At 43.2% G+C, this 17,845-nt stretch overlaps 1 protein-coding gene and 1 pseudogene across 1 annotated transcript in view; one reads left to right on the top strand and one right to left on the bottom strand.

Annotated features, from left to right (window-relative positions):
- Positions 1-1,312: 1,312 nt before the first annotated feature.
- LOC105984592 lies at positions 1,313-15,708 on the bottom strand (annotated as a pseudogene).
- A 614-nt stretch (positions 15,709-16,322) lies between these two features.
- The window catches only part of Cables1 (Cdk5 and Abl enzyme substrate 1), a 96,452-nt gene continuing 94,929 nt past the window's right edge, over positions 16,323-17,845 (top strand). Inside the window, exon 1 of the mRNA XM_013014818.1 lies at positions 16,323-16,334. Within this exon, the coding sequence (XP_012870272.1) occupies positions 16,323-16,334 (12 nt within the window). The remainder of the gene's footprint in view (positions 16,335-17,845) is intronic.

Below are 17,845 nucleotides of genomic sequence, written 5' to 3'. Positions count from 1 at the left end.
GGTGGAGGTTTTAAGTTGAGGGAGAAGGGGGGGGTTGTGTGTGTTTTCTTTGGAGTGGGGGAAGAGGGGGGGTCAAGCGAGCAGGGCAAAGTGAAGCTGCACAGAGTTCCCTGAAGGACTGGTCCATCTTGGCAAGGGAGGGATGCTGACCCACAAGTGGGAAGATCCAGGAGGGTTGCCCACAGCATCTTTCTTAGTCAGTTTAGCCTTACCTTGAAACCAAGGGCCCCAAACTATAGAGCTTGGTGAGGGGGGTGGTGACAGCTTCCCTGAGTGGTAAGTGTATAAAAACTATACGCACAGTAGTCTAGCTTGCTGAGCACTGAGAAGGTACCAAGCAGGAGCGATATCTCCAGGTCTATGTGCAGATCTCCAGGGAGCCAGAAATGGCACTACAAGGCGATATGTAATCATCACTGCTGTTTCACAGATGGAGACAATGAGACTCAGAGGTCAACCGGGCTGAGATGCAGCACTCTGGGAATCAGCAGAGCCCAGAGCCCTATTCACGATCTTTCTATCAAGGCCTTCTCTCTCTCTTTAAAACAACTGTAAAATCAGGAAAGCAGGCAATGTATGCTTTCCTAGTGTATAGATCAGGACATGAAGTCTTACCACATGTGCAATTATTACCCAAATCCCCATCTTGTAAAACTCTGTCCAGTAAACACACTGCTTGCTCCCCTCCCCCAGCTCCTGGCAATCACTCTTCTCCTTTCTGTCACTATGAATGTGACAACTCTAGATACCTCATATAGGTGGAATATATACTGTCTCCTTTTGGACTAGCTTATTCTACTTACAATAGTGGTTTATTAAAGTAGTAGCATGCATCAGAATTTCCCATTTCTTTTTCTTTTTTTTTTAAAGCAGAAATACATTCTTTTTCTTGTTGAAGGCTGAGTTATACTCCATTGTATCTACATACCACATTTTGTTTATCCGTTGATTCAAGGACGGGCATTGTGTTGCTGCCACGCTTTATGTTGTTGATAATGCTCTGTGTTTAACTCTGAACCCCTAAGAATCTCTGAGCCTTGGGGGGAAAGCATGTAAAGGAGACCATACACCCCTGGCTACCTGTCACCACCACCTCTGTGGGTACGCAGAGCACCCTCTAGTAATCAGTCCATCTCACCGGGTACCACCTCACTGGCCTGGAGCAATGCCTAAGGCCACAGGCTTCATGCAACGGGAGGCAGTTTTTGGCTCAGAACTTAGGTGTTGAATTCCAGGCTGTTTTTCTTTTTTCTTTTCGTTCTTTCTTTTTTCAAAACAGGCTTGATTCACTTTATTATTCTTGTATAAAATTCTATGTGGTAGCCACAGCTGGAGCCTGGGCCCTCTGCACGGAGACGCTGGTGTGGGTATTCACAAGATGGGCAGTGAATTCCTGATAAGGAGATTTGGTGAATACGGTCTCTTTCCAGAGGTCAGGGGTCAGGTAACTATAGTTCTTGGAGATGGCAATAAAAGTGGCTTTGGCAAAGTTGTCCAAGGTAGCAGTACAGCCTCTGGCTAAAGTGTAGCAGTCATAGATGCCAGCTATCATCAACAGCTTCTTGGGGACAGAAGCCGACACAATCCCAGTGCCTCTGGGGGGCAGGAATGAGGCGCACCAGCACAGAACCGCAGCGGCCTGTCACCTTGCGTGGGACAGTGTGAGGCTTGCCAATCTTGTTCCCCCAGTAACCTCACCGCACAGGGACAATGGAGAGCTTGGCCAAGATGATGCCCCCCCCCCGGATGGCAGTGGCCACCTCCTTGGAGCACTTAACACTCAGACAGACATGGCCATTGTAGTTGCCAGTGGCTACAAATGACTTGAGCCTGGTGCACTGGCCAGCTCGAGTCTGCTTGGGCATAGGCATAATCTTCAACCCCTCATCCTTGAGTGATGTCCCCAGGAAGAAGTAACAATCTCAGACTCATGGATGGGCAGGGAGGAAAGATAGATCTTCTACAAAAACTTGATCTTCATGTCCTTACCAGGTGGCACAGTTTGGTGACGCGGATCCATTCCTTGTCTTCTGCCTTACCTCCACGAGCTCCGTGACCGTGACCCTGGCCTCTACCATGGCCAGCTATGACCTCGACCCTGTTGTTTTCTTGGAGAAGAAGAGGAAGTTCCAGGTTGTTTTTCTGAGTGTTAGGTCCTAGAGAAAAACAAAGTCCCTTAGACCTAACTTACATGGTCTAGGGCTGGTAAAGCACCTGCTTAGCAGTCAGGGGCCATAGGCTCCATCTCCAGCACCAAAAACAAAAATTCCTTCATCTGGACATGATGTGTAGGTTTCACCTTGACCACAGCCTGCCTGGTCTACACTGCCATCAACAAGGCCCCAGTGTTTCCCAGCTTATTGGGGGGGAGAGTATTCCATGCCCAGCTAAGATCATGCTACAAGACTGTAGGCTTAGGAGCAACATCTGTGACTGCCCTGGGACTCTTGAAAGATTTCACTGGAAGGACAGTATTTCATTTGAAGTTAGGAGACCAAGAAGGAGAACCAAGCAAAGACATGTGCACAGACATAGAGCCCAGAAAGGCAAATCCAGGGCAGCAGAGGGTAAGGGGCCACAGCCAGATCCCAAGGAGCCATTGTTTCATGAAGAACAGCTTGTATCTTTAGTAACCTTGGGCTTCATCAAGTGGTGCCACCCAAGGGCCCACTTGGGCATAAAACACTCCTTACCCACCAGATCTTACCAAGGGAGTGGGTTCACTTCATTCCTCCCCAGGAACCAGTCTCATCTAGCTGAGGACAGGAAATTACCTTGGTAGAACAGCTACTTTATGTGCCACTTTGTGGAGTTCTGTTCTCTTCAGAAAAAGGACTCTTGCTAGAAAGCCAGGAGAAAAAGTCGCAAGGCAGATGTGGAACATCTCTTAAAATGCTCCTGTCAAAGATAATGAAGGGAAAGTTAGTGCAAATGGGATATAATTTAAAACATGATTCTTACAATAAATCAATCACAGTATGTTACTGAGTAGAATGCTAAGTGAACACACATTTTCTCAATTTTTTTTATTTGAATATGTAATACAGGCTCATGATACAAAATTTGGAAGGCCCATTTGTAAGGAAAAGGAAAGACTTGGGGAAAAAATCATATTAAGTGAAGCAAGCCAGACCCAAAGAAACATAGATCCCATGGGTTCCCTTATTTGTAATACTTAGTATATGTCTAAGATAATCTTAGTAGATGAGCAGAAAAGCTCAATAGCTAAGTGAAATGAACTCCAAGACATGGATGCAAGAAGCTTTTCTTTGTTTTTAATGTACTATATGATTTCTTTATTCTTTTGTGTTTCCCCCCCTATGGTTTATCCCCTGTTGTCACTGCATTTGATTTTGGTATCCTGAGTATTATTATCTTTACAATAAAAATATATATTTCAAAAATTTGTCTTTTGCATTTTGTATATACATTTTTGTAATTGGGGGAGGGAAAGGGATATAGTGGAATGCTTAAATGGGCATGCAGGTTGACCCATTGTGACGATGACATATACAGGACACTATGTTGAAAATGAACTTTGCAATGTTGGGAGGGGAGGAGTTAAGGAGGTGGGGAGGGAAGTTATGGTGGGGGAAAATCAGAGGAGGAGGTAACAATGCTCGATAGGAAGGGTACTCATTACCCTACTCATGTAACTGTAACCCCTCTGTACAGTATTTTTACAAACACACACACACAAACATTTGTCTCACCAATTTGTCTCACCAAGGGGAACCAATGCAATAGCGATATTCACAAGACACTATGTTGGAACTTATCTGTACAACTTGATGGGGCGGGGGAAATGGGAGAAAAATGAGGGAGGGGGTAACAAGTTAGACAAGAAATGTAATCACTGCTTTCCTTTGTAACTGTAACCCCTCTGTACATCACCCTGACAATAAAATTTGGAAGGCATAAAAGAGTTAGAATGGATATTTATACCTCTGCTCTTCAACAGGCTTCACTCTGAGGAAACAACCACTATTTCCAGTTTTTAAAAATCCTTCAATGGACAGTCTGTCCATAGTATAAATAAGTATGTGTGTGTTGCTGAGTATCAAACCCATAACCCTGAACATACTAGACCAGCCCTCTACCACTCAGCTACATCCTCAGCCCCTGTCCTCAATCTTTCTGAGCTTTGCCAATCTAATACATGAAAAATTATTTATCATAAGAGCTTTTTCTTTTTAGCCTGTCCTGTGTTATAAAAGAGATCGGGTAAAAGAGATTGGGTACTCTTTTTATGTGAAAGAACCCTTTGTATTGCTTATTCTAAGAACCATTTCTTCATATTAGTTGTTTTTTAAAAAATCAATACTTAACACATCTTTAAATATTAAGGAAACGTAGTTGGGGAATAGCTCCATGGGACTGTACTTGCCTAGAATGCATGAAGCCCTGAGTTTAATCCCCAGCAGCGATACAAAAACAGTCAGGGGCAGGATATGGGTGCTGATGGCTCAAGCTATTTTGGAGGCTGAGATCTGAGAATCTTGGTTCAAAGCCAGCCTAGGCAGAAAAGTCCATGAAACTCTTATCTCCAATAAACTACTCAGAAAAAGCTCCAAGTGGTGCTGTGGCTCAAGAGTAGAGCCCAGGCCCTGACATCAAGACCAGCACCTAAAGAAAGAAAGAAAGAAAAAAAAACAAGTATATATTTTTGGGTCAGTTGTAGGGCTTGAACTATGAGTCTGGGCTCTGTCCCTCAGCTCTTCAGCTCAAAGCTAGCGTTCTACCACTTGAGCCAAAGCACCACTTCCAGTTTGCTGAGTGGTTTACTGGAGATAAGAGTCTCATGGACTTTCCTGTCTGGGCTGGCTCTGAACCTTGAGCCTGAGATCTCAGCCTCCTGAGTAGCTAGGATTACAGGCATGAGCCACTGATGACCAGCTCAAAAGCAAGTATTTTTTGTGATACAAATTGCAAATATTTCTCTCTAATCATATAGTCATTTGTAATATTTGTTTTTGTAGTTGAATTTACTTTTGTTTCTATAGCTCTCAGTTCAATGCCATATTTAGAAAGGCTACTTCCCGATTTAAAGTGACTAAATCAAGTTCTCGCATTTCATTTGTCTCATCTGAAGTTTACAAGGCTCCAACTCTGCCATTCCATTGGGAGTTTACCTTGGAGTCAGTCTCATTAGTCTTACTGGTCTCCCAGCTGGTAGCCCAGTTGTCCCTACATTGTGGACTGAAGAATATCTTTTCATTATTAGTTAGAGATGTCAGCTCTGTCATATGTTCATTCATTTGTAAGCTAAAAGAAGACCTGAAAAAAATATCCTGGTTCAGGCTTCATGGACCATTAATGTATTCTGCTCTCACCTTAGGGAACTTAACAAGAAGTCAAAGAATTACAATGTGGTTTTCCTCCTAATTATTACAATAATCATTTACAAGGAAGACATATCTCTATTTTGCAACTAAGGAAATTAGGCCTAAAGAAGTCAAGAAGAATGTTCGGTAGTCTGGGGGGGTGGGTAGATTCCTATTGGTGTATCTGCCCCATATCTCATTTTTCTAGAAACTGCCCTCCTCCCACCATTAATTCTCTATGGCCTGTGATCCAGCCAAACTACCTGGTCCAGGGCCTTGACATACAAGCTATGCCAATCCCAGCCTTTATATAATTGAAGTGGAAACCTAGAGGGACTGGTCTTGGAATTATAAAAGTTGGGGAGCTGTGAGGATCCCACTTCTCGCCTCACAGACTAGCAAAGCAGAGGAGCCTACGCTACAGAGAGATGATAGAGGTTGAAGTGGGCTAGGTCACACAAGCAAAGGAATATCCCTAAGCATTCCATACACCGTAATCAAAATTGTGTGAGTATGACCGTTCTATCTTGAAAGAGTTAAAACAAATGTTAACACTTTAAGACTGCAGTAGATCACAGGTAATGGCAAGAGAAAGCAATGCCTTCGATAAGAGTTATGGTAGAAAGTTTTGGCTAGTACAGAAGTCTCTAGAGGTCTGATGACCTTGGCTGCCCATGGTTTGCAGACACTGGAGAAAATGCCAGTACAAACTTAAAGACTGCTTTTTTTTTTAAGTGGACAAAGATGGGTAAAACTGAGCCACTGGGTGACAGTGTGGAAGAGAACTTGTCTAGGATTCAGCCTGTGTTTTCACCCTCAAATCTGATCTCACCTTCCCAGGGTACTTGTACGGCTATTCCCCAGGTTGCAGTTCTAGAAGAAAGTTTTGCCTCATAATATCTCTGACCTTTGACCATACTTTTCCATCCTCACTGCCAAATTCAAGTTTTAGTGCCTTGGGCCTGAATTGTTGTAAAGGTCATAATGGTAATGCCCCTGTGCCTTTGCATGGCCTCACATGCCCTGTCTCACATGAAAACTCAAGTCTTAAGTTCAAATGTGGTTCTCCCTGCAGGGTCTGCCTGACCTTTAGGAGTCACAGCCTGTAGTCTCTTACATAAACCTCCACCCTGATGCTACAGATGGTGAGCCCACCCAACTCCCCGAATTCAGGGATCAGCTGTGTGAGCCAGGCTCCTCATCATGCTTAGCTTTGTGATGCCTTAGCTTTTTCCTTGGACAGAGGCTAAACAGTGGGACTGAAGTCAGAATGTAGACAAACATGCGCACAGAAATGACTGTTTTAGAATTCAACACATCAAAGGGAGCCTATGTGTTCCCTTTGTTCCTGTGCCTACTTTCCTCAAGAGGCCCTTGACCTCCCCTTTGTGTCTGGCATAGAATAGGGTCTTGAGTTACAGAAATGAGGAATGCATAAAAGGTTTCTCCACTCCTTCAGACTTGTCCTTCACTCACTTCTACATGTGACCAAACTAATATTCCTCCAATCTGACTTCCCACAGAATCTATCACTTGTTCAAAATATCATAAGACAAAACACTATTTCTGTAAAAATAAGCAAAACTAAGCCAGGAAAAAAAATCACCATAATTTTCTTACTACCCAGTGATTTGGCTTTCTAGATAGATGGTTGTAGATAGATAGACAGATAGATAGATAGACAGATAGATAGATAGATAATAGATACATGATAGATGGAGTATAAATATATAGACGCATTGGTATTTAAGACAATAACATTAAGGTTTTATTTTTATAGAATTGAGGTTTACTACCAATCTAATTTCTAATCTGTCTTGTCTGATAATTTCTTTCTTTTCCTTCCTCCTCTCCTCTCTTCTTCCTTCCTTCCTTCCATTCTTCTCTCTACTCTACTTTCTCTCTCTCTCTACCCCCCCCCCTCTCGCCAGTATTGGAGCTTGAGCTCAGGGCCTGGGCATTGTTCTTTAACTTTTATTTTGCTCAAGATTGGCATATTGACACTTGAGCCACAACTTTTTTTTTCTGGCTTTTTGAGTGATTAATTGGAGATAAGGGTCTTGTGGATTTACTTTCCTGCCTCAGCTGGCTTTGAACCTTGATCCTTAGATCTCAGTCTCCTGAGTAGCTAGAATAGCAGATGTGAACCACTGGTACCTGGTTGGTTGGTGCTATTTCAAAAAATGTTTTTTCACATCAACTAAGAATCTTGGTAAAGACGGTTGTTTAAAAAAACTGAAGCACAATGTCTATTGCTGGATTAAATCATTTTATTGACTTCTTTTTCCATTGTTTCACATTTAGGGGCCTTTCAAATGTTCTTTATTTTAAATAGAGCTAACACAAAGATTTCCAAGCATCAGTCTTTGGCCCAGTTACGTCCAGTAGCTCGAACGCTCACCTGTACAGGCATCTTTCTTTTTTTTTTTTTTTTGTGGTTGTGGGGCCTGAACTCTGGGCCTGGGTGCTGTCCCTCAGCTCTTCAGCTCAAGGCGAGTGCTCTACCACTTGAGCCACAGCACCACTTCCGGCTTTTTTCTTTTTGCTTATGTGGTGCTGAGGAATCGAACCCAGGGCCTCATGCATTGCAAGGCAAGCGCTCTACCACTGAGCCACCTTCCCAGCCCCCACCTGTACAGGCATCTTTCATGCCTCCACTGCACTGAATATCATGCACTCATACAGTGCCATACGGGAAATGTCATCATTCCCATTTCACAGATGACAAATGGGTACAGGGATGTTCATGGCACTCCCAATCTGCAATAGAGGAGTTTACCTCTCCTAGTTGCTGCTTGTTGTTAATAACATAATACCAGACTGGGCAAGTCATAAAGAAGTTTATTTTGGCTCGTGGTTCTGTTTCAAGGTCAAGGGCAGGGCTCTGGAGATGGCCTTGTTGCTGGCAATCTCCAGGCAACACAGGGCAAGAGATATAGAGTAGAAGTGTGTGTGTGTATGTGAGCCCTGGCCTTTCTCTTTTTATAAAGCTACCAGATTTCAATCACAGATGGTCCCACCTGATGACTTTGGTTCTAATCACCTTCCAAAGGCCCAACCTCTAAACTATAGTGAGATTAAGTTTCCACTCTCTTAATATCTCACAGTGGGACAACATCTTTAAATCATATCAAGAGACAGGTGGCCATGCCTGTAATCATAGCTATTCAGGAGGCTGAAATCTGAGGATCATAGTTCAAAGCCAGGCTAGGCAGAAAGTCTGTGAGACTTTTATCTCCAATTAATCAGCAAAAAGCTGGAAGTGGGGATTTTGCCCTATTGGAAACTCTCTTGTTTTCTCTTGGAGAGTCTGCTTCCTCTAATTCATCTTTCTTTCCTGTCAGTTTTAAATAAAGTTGCTCTGTTAAAAATAAAGCTGGAAGGGCTGGGGAGGTGGCTCAGTGATAGAGCGCTTGCCTTGCATGCCTGAGGCCCTGGGTTCAATTCCTCAGCACCATATAAGCAAAAAGAAAAAAAGCCGGAAGTGACACTGTGGCTCAAGTGGTAGAGCGCTAGCCTTGAGCTGAAGAGCTGAGGGGCAGCGCCCAGGCCCAGAGTTCAGACCTCATGACCGGACCCCCCAAAAAAAAATAAAGCTGGAAGCAGAGCTGTGGCTCAAGCGGTAGAGCACCAGCCTTGAGTGAAAAAGCCAAGCGAGAGTACAAGAGTTCAGGATAAGCACAAAAAGAAGAAAAAGAAACCCACAACAAAACAAAAAATGTATAGCACGGGACAAGTATAACCTGGTTCACTTATTGCTCTCTGTCATGAGCAATTTAAGATGATTGGTTTATATGACTAAATGACTTCTCAGAGACGTGGTTCTAATTTACCCTCCACCTACAGTGAACTAGGGACCACCACACTCCTTTCTCTCTTGAATTGATTGCTGGCCATTTGCATCTCACCTTTTGGGAGCTGTCACTCTATGCATATCGCCTACTCAATAGCCATGCCTGCCATGGACCACCGGTTAGACTGGCTGGGCAGCCCAGCAGTAGACAAAGTGGCCATGTTTTCCCCAGAAGCTGACCATATCCATCCCACTCCAGAGTGAGAATGAACTGAGGAGAAGTAGACACTGTAGAATGAACCTGCTGTTCTGAGAACACAGCCCTGGAGGCGGGCCCACCTCCTGCCCGGCCTGTGCCATCTCCGGGGTCTGGCCTCTAGGCCTGTGTGCACAGGCCATCTGTGTGCATGCTTATGAGCTGTAATTAAAGAGAAGCATTTTCTCTGCGGTTGGTAAGCTGGTTATTTGTGCATCCCAGGAATTTGCTGTGATTTCAGTACTAAAGGTAACACAGAAAGAAAATCCCTCAGTTTTCTTATGCCAAAATCATTTGAATTCTGCAGTTGGATTATGTGTAGACTTCTGAGATGAACCCTTCCCCGCTGGAAGACTGATACTATTTCATGGGAATACCTGAAATGTATTGCCCTTATTTGCTTAATTTTTATTTTGTTTTTGTTATTTTATGTTGAGATAGGGCATCCAGGCTATCCTGGAATTCGCTGTGTGCTCTAGGCTGGACTTGACAGAATCCTCCTGCCTCTGCCTCCTGAATGCTGGGGTCACAGGTGTGTACCCCCCTGCCATGTCTTACTCCTAATAGTATTAATGCTATGTTTCTTCCATGGGAGTTAATGCCATAGGCAGTGTGATATACTAAGAAAAAATTATACATATATACATATATGTATATATATATATATATATATATATATATATATATGCTTTACCCTTGGTTCCTGGCACTGAGTTCCCTAAACCCTCATGATTTCCAGACTGATATGGTGCTAAGAAGTACGTTTTGTTCTTTCATGTCTGATCTTTAACTTCTGATAGCTCCTGCATTCCTTGTAATTTCCTGGATAATAAGAGCCTCTTTTGTTTCAACATGGTATATTATTTCAAATGGATTTTTTTGGGGGTCCGGTCGTGGGGCCTGAACTCTGGGCCTGGGCGCTGTCCCTCAGCTCTTCAGCTCAAGGCTAGTGCTCTACCACTTGAGCCACAGCGCCACTTCCGGCTTTTTATTCTTTTTTGCTTATGTGGTGCTGAGGAATTGAACCCAGGGCCTCATGCATGCAAGGCAAGCACTCTACCACTGAGCCAACTTCCCAGCCCCTCAAATGGATTTTTTTTTAATGTAGATGTCATCTCTGCTCAGGGGTTATGCCAATCTCTGGATTATCCCAATTTTAGTACATAGGCTGGCAAAGTGAGTATCCAGTCAGGCAACTTTTGATAGAACCTGGACAGCTTCAGGATGGGAGCTAGTCATAAGAAAGCTGGGGCTGGGAAGGAGGCTCAGTGGTAGAGCGTTTGCCTTGCATGCATGAGGCCCTGGGTTCGATTCTTCAGCATCACATAAGCAAAAAGAAAAAAGCTGGAAGTGGTGCTGTAGCTCAAGTGGTAGAGCGCTAGCCTTGAGCTGAAGAGCTGAGGGACAGTGCCCAGGCCTAGAGTTCAGGCCCTACGACCGGACCCCCCCCCAAAAAAAAGAAAGACCAAGCTGTAATTAGACGCTTAGGGCAGTGCTGGAGATGGTGCTAGTCAGTCATTCCTGTGTGGTACAGTCTCCATAAAAGTCCCCAAGAGATAGAGTGGGAAAAGCATCCATATAGGTGAATACACCCCAATTCCATAAGGACAGAGCTCCTTGTGACCCTTTAAGATCTTATTCAATCTCCTCATTCCCTGGCTGTTCATGTGAACCCTTTAACAGATTCTTTAAAAAATAATTTTTACTATCTTTAAGTAATTGTACAAAGGAGTTGCCATTCGCCAAAGCTGTTTATGAATACAGGGCATCTTGATCCCTCTCCACCCTTGCAATATTCTCACCCACCCCTCCCAACCCTTACTTAGCATAATTTTACATTATGTATTGATAAAAATGTTTGCCTTTTAACAAAGCAGTTTATGTGAACAATGCATCTTGATCTGTGTCATCACTTCATCCCCCTTTGACCCAGTCCTTCCATTATATTTCTCCATTCTGTGCTATATAAAACAAATTTTTTCATCCATTTCTTGGTACTTTGTTGGGCTTTAACTTAGTTTTGTTGTTGTTGTTGTTGTTTTTTAAGACTTACACCATCTGTGCTCTCCATAGAGTTTCTTACACTTCAGTGAATTCATTCCTAACCACTTGCTTACCACTCTGGCCATAAAGGAAATGCAAATCAAACAACACTGAGATTCTCATTCATCCTGGTTAGAATGGCCAATATCAAGAACAATAATAAAAACAAATGCTCGCATGGATATGGCCAAAAGGGAATTCTGTTACACTGTTCAACCACTCTGGAAAGCAGTATGGAGGTTCCTCAAACAATTAAATATAGAGCTATGCTATGATCCAGTAGTTCCTGGGCATTTATCCAATAGAACACAAATAAGACCACACTAAAGCTACCAGCACAACCATATTCATTGCAGCATTGCTTACCATAGCCAAGATACGGAATCAGCCCAGATGTTCTTCAACAGATGAATGGATCGAGAAAAGGTGGTATATATACACAACTGAATTCTACCCATCCATCAGAAAGGATGATACTGGTACCACTCATAAAGAAATAGAAAGATGGAAAAGATTATATTAAGTGAAGTAAGCCAGACCCAGAGAAACATAGGATGCATGGCTTCCCTTATTTTTGGTAGCTAGAATGTGCCTATGAATCTATAAGTAACAGATCCTTTTTCATAAACCAGTAAACATGTGTTTCCTTGAGTTCTATGATGCAGCACACAAATTACTGAACCTAACAAGAAGCCTCGTTGACCCTGATTTGTAGCCAAGAGACAGAAGTGTGAGTAACCTGGGCCCCACTCCTTGCAAAGGGTACCTGAAGGGGGTTGGGGACAGTCTTGTAGAACTGAGCCCTTCCAGGTAGTGTACAAGTAGAGTGATAAAACTGAATTGAACTTAGGACACCCCACTGGTAACCAGAGTTGGAGGATTGGTTAGTAGAGGAAAATCCCCCCATGTACTTGGTGTGACTTTTTCATACATGGACCATGAGTTCTGACATCTACTGTTCACTGCTTAGCAGCATGCTTCTTCTGTTATTCTTCTAATCTGCACAACAAGCACCCAAGGCAGGGGAAATGTGTTCCGCTTGGAGATGCAGAAGTTGAAGTGCAGCTGTCCCAGAGTTAGTGCCAAGTAGAATCTGAAAACCCTCATGTTACATAGGGCTTTCTAAAGATCACTTGGTGATTGGACCGCTACCTTCTGGATCCTGCCCCGCCTTCTCCACTGCTGGCTGAGCTGCATCCAAGGGAGAATCTTGATGAATCCAAGGAAAACTGAAATCTAAATGCATCTATCCTATTGTCTTTGGAGATTTCCTCTAACAAAGTGTGGAAACAGTATTTCCTGAAAATGGATGCTTCTCTCCAGACAGTTGAGTACTGGAATCCTTTCATGGTCCAAGCTATTGCCCCTGACTAATCAATCACACATGTTTATGGGGCTGTTCATTAACTTTCTTTCAGCTTTTCACACGGGTTAGAAAAGCTTGAAGGTTCTACATTGCCCTTGGCAGTAGAGCCGTAGCTAAAAACAAAAACAAAAACAAAAATAAAATCCTTCCTCTTTCTTTCGTGTAGTGCCAGCAATCCAAAGACAAAAGTAGTTCTGTCTGAGCCTGTAGCTGGAGAGTGTTGCTGTGCCAATCATTGAGGGGAGAGCAGGTGCTCAGGCAAGAAGAGGAGATTTAGAGGATAGAACTATGGCAGGAAGTAGCAGGGATACCATTGGAGGTGTCCTAAACAGTGGAATGAAGAAGAACTTCTCCTTTAGGAGGAATGCTGGGGCTCACTGAATCAAGTACTTTTCTTTTTAATACTTAATTTATTATATGTACAAATGTTAACGTGACTGTATTTGCCATTAGCTTGATGACTCCAGGACAGGAGCCCTTCTTGTTCTCCTGAATATTCACAGCACCTAGCCTAGAAACTGGCACAAGATTGGCATTTAGGAGATAAAAGGATGAGGAGTTCAAGTAAGTCATCTTCTGTAAGTTGTTTTATTGGGCTGTATATTACTCACTGAATTTATTCCTTCATCTCATATCCCTGGACTTCAAATCAAGTATCATTTGAATGTATTTCATCCCAGAAGTCCTGGGGAAATGAAGATATTTATACCAATGGTAAAGGAAAAAAACAAAGATCCCCTCCCCTATTCTCCCTTCCCTTCTCCATTCATCCAAGCCTACAGAAGTGATCACAAGTCCCCCTGGAGAAGGCTGACTTCTAGAAGACATGGGCCTTGAGAGACCCCCTTTTGACAATCCCTGCTTCTAGTCATGGAGGCCCTAATTTTTATTGGGTTAAGAAGAGCAGGTTTCTCCAGGAACCATACCTGGATTTTAGCTCTATTCCTCAGTGTGCCCCATCAGTAGGCAGCAGCCCACACTTTGATGGAACACACAGTAAAACAATCTGATCTGAACTGGAGCTGACAGCTAGAGTTACTCAGGTCTTGGCTCTCTGGCAAAACTAGTGAAAACTACAAAAACATCCTGGCCGTTCTTATATGTACTTTCTATATTTTGTACTTTTCTAATAATAGCTACTCAGTGAACGCCAGACTCTGCTGCTGGTTACATAATTTACATCATCAGCAATCCTCACAACTCTGCAATGTAAAGTATTGCCAAACCTACATTTACAGAAGAAGGCACCAGACACTGAGCTTATAATCTTCCCAAACAGGAGACCTTCCAAGAGTACATGCTGGTAAGGACCTACGCTGGCACTGGAACATGGGCTTGTCTGAGTCTCAATCCTTATTTCTATGATATCAGATAACTCCTGCTATGCGTGGTGCACACTACTAACTCTAAACCAATTTTCAATTTTTTTTGTTGCCTGTCCTGAGGTTTGGACTCAGGGCCTGGGCATTGCCCCTTGGCATTTTCATTCAAGGTTGGAACTCTACCACTTGAGCTACACCTCTACTTTGAGCTTTTCTGGTAGTTAATTTTCCTGCCCAGGCTAACTTCAACCCATGATTCCCAAATCTCTGCCTCCTGAGTAGCTAGGATTACAGGTATAAGCCAGCAGCACCCAACTAATTTCCACACCTTTTAATTGGCTTAATTATTATTTAAGGGCCAATAACTCTAGAAGGGTACTTTAAATGGATTCCTAGTACTGTGTCAATTTAAACAGAACATGAATTTCATGCAAGAAAAATAATTATCAGGTTGTGAACTTGAAGGAAACAATATGAAAGTGAAGGCAGGGGTAGGTTCACATGGCAAACCAAGGACATGTCAAGTTCTAGTTCTCTATGCTTGCCATGCGCAAGCAATTCAAATGCATAACGTATGTTAAGTCAGCTTCCTGTCACTGTAACTGATACCTTAGCTGATCAACTTAGAAAGAGAAAAGGTTGGTTTAGGTTCTGTTTTGGAGGTTTCAATCTATGATTCATTGGCCTGATTGCTTCTGGGCCTGTAACAAGACAGCACATTATGGTAGAAGCATGAGGTTGAGCAACACCACTCAGCTCCTGGCTGGGAAACTACAAAGAGAAAAGAAGGAACCCGGGTTCCACAATCTCCTTCCAAGGGAATGCCCTCAATGACCTAACTTCTCCCTATTCGTCCCATCTCCTAAAACTTCTCCCACGTCCCACAGTAGTGCCTCCCTGGGCACCATGCTTTAGCACGTGTGCCATTTCAGGACACTGAAGACCACAATGATGGCAGCCACCTCTTTCCTAAATGGTGTCCCTCATCTCCAGGTCATCTTGGATCACAGCTTCTGCCTAACACCTTGCCCTTACAAGCCTCACCTCAAATGAAAAGCCTTCAGACCCTGAAAACACTTTGCTCACTTGACCCTTCATCAGATTTGGCCTTGAACTTCAGTTTCAATGTCCCGAGCTTGTTTTCCTCTCATTCTATCAAGGGCACAGGCCATACTTCTTTCATCCTGTTGTCCAAAGATGGAACTGTACACATAGAAGTCTTTCAATAAACCAGTTAACAGCTGAAAAATAAGTCAATTTGGAGGAATTCCGAGCCTAGGGATATTAGAATTAAGACAGTCTAAATAATAACTGAATCTTAGCAAGCATTTTAAGGTTTTTAAAGCCCTCCCTGTGTAGGCTCATCTGTACCTCATGGTCCCCTCCACAAAGGAAATGGACTAAGAGAGATTAAAAAGTGGCTTGCTCTTGAAATTCAGATCTTCTTACCAAAGTTTGTCATGTTTCCATTGACATTGACTGAAGGGTGAATATTAAGGCTGTAATCTTGAGACTGGACCTTTTTGTGAAACATCCTCACCAGCAGAGGGCGCAAGAACATTCATGGGCACTGGAGACAGCCCTTGGCAGGCAGGCCCAGCCATTGGGAGCTTGATAGCTACATGTCTTTAAAACATAAATTACAATGCCCTCACTAACACCATCGCAGGGTAATCATAAGGATGAGAAATACTCTGTTGCTGGTACACAGTCGGTGAAAAAAAATGAGCTCTCAAGTCCACATGAGGGGATCACAGGAGCATGGAGGTTAAATAGACATTGAGTTGGGTTTGATGCTTTAATAAATATTTGAAAATAATCTTCATAGTAGACACTTAAAGTAGGCAAAGAATGATGCCAAGTAGACAAATAACTAGATACTGACAACAAATTTAATACTAGGGGGAAAATGTGAGAAGCAGTTTCAAACCATGTTTCTGGATGAAAAGCCTTACAAACATCCCATGCCATTGGCTCCTGCAACTACTTAAACTACAACAATAATAGCAAGGTAGAAAGCTGGGAAAAAAATCAACACCACTTTCTTTATTACATCAAGAGTAAAAAGCACACACTTATTAAACACATAGGGTTAACAACTTAGCCTGTGCATCAAATTGAACACTATGCCCTGCTGCTCTAGAGGCTGAGATCATTTGAAGCCATCTATGACACTCTTTTATTGCCAACTAACCAATAAAAGCCAGAACTGGAGGCCATGGCACAAATGGTAGGGTGCCAACTGTGAGGGAAAAAGCATAGGTCTGAGGTTCAAATCCCAGTACTGGCACATGTGCACACACAATTGAACACTATGATGCTATGCAAGAACATTGCAAATGAAAACATTACAACACCACAAACAAAATCACAAGCTGTAAACAGGTTTTACTTTTGTTTAAAAACATACACAAAACAAATGAAAATATTAAGGTAGTTGCTTAAGAGATGATGATGTTGTCCCCACTTCTTTAGTGATTCTAACATTGTTCATGTTTGAAACAAAATAGTTTTTTGGTTTTTCTTTTTACAGGGGCAGAATTGGAGTCTTTCATTTAACAATGCCTGGCAGCCCAGCCAGGCTAATTAATGGTCCTGTAAATTAAATCGATTGTAGTAACATGATTTAAAAGTTCCAAAGTAGTCTACAAGTAATTAAAATCCTAATTTCCAGGAATTGGTTTCTATACTTGGGACTTAGCAGCTGTTAGTTTACAGTTCATAGACACTAGCTCAACTGGTTCAAAAGGCCTGAAACCAGCACAAAATAAAAACATGAACGATTGATTGTTCATGTAAAGAGCCACATGACCTGTTTGTCTTGAGCAAATGCAACCAGAAACTCATCCTATCTCTTGCACCGAGGTGGCTGTACTACTTTGGACAGTATATCTGCTCTGCATTACTTAATTTACTTTCCTGAACTCGACATGAGGTGGAATTTCAATGTAGAGTTACCCATTAGTTCCAGGGCTAAATTTAAACCTTTAATTAAATTAATCCGTTGATCTTAAACACATTGCTTCTCCCTCTGAGAAGGGTAGCAAGGACTCAGGTGTCACAGACCTTAATTCAGTGCGACAGTTGTTCCATGCAGCATTTGTTAAGGCTCCCAAACTACCTAGAAACATTCGTACAGCTTTCAGACACGACAGGCCAGGCCAGCATCTCCCACCCCTCATTCCACCCCGACAAGTGGTCCCTTGTTAGGAAGTCGTGCGGCGACTGAGTCCCAGGTCTAGATTAGATCTGCAGGATGGGTCCTCAGGCAGGAACTGATCTTTCTAGAAGGCATGAGAGGTGCCACTTGGTTGTTTATGAAATACACAAGAAAGTAACTGTCCATAAAGGAGAAAGAGACAATTCACAGACCTTTCCCAGGTGACAATGTGCAAGACTATTTTGACCCCACTGGGGTCTTTATCGAAAATAGAATATATGTCAGGGCCAAAGTGATGTTTAGGTTGGCCTAGAGAGCACTGGGATGTTCACGCACCCCTGGCCTGCCACGGTCAAAGACACTTTCCGTGGGCTGTGTAGCTGCTTGTGCAAGTCTAAGTAAGAATCTATGTGTCCAGGCGCTCCAAGTGAACTATCCTGCTGACCCCGAACTGCCCCGGCGGCCCATCTCCACGCGGTGACCCTCGGGGGTCAGCACCCGCCCTCGATTCGGGGGGAGCGTGCCCGGGGAACGTGCTCGCCGCCCGCAGCCGCCCGCACCTGGCTTCCGCGCGCTCCGGG

This window comes from Dipodomys ordii, unplaced genomic scaffold (genome assembly GCF_000151885.1).
Source record: "Dipodomys ordii isolate 6190 unplaced genomic scaffold, Dord_2.0 Scaffold25, whole genome shotgun sequence".
NCBI classification, from domain to species: domain Eukaryota; kingdom Metazoa; phylum Chordata; class Mammalia; order Rodentia; family Heteromyidae; genus Dipodomys; species Dipodomys ordii.
This window is presented reverse-complemented; position numbering and strand designations above follow the sequence as displayed.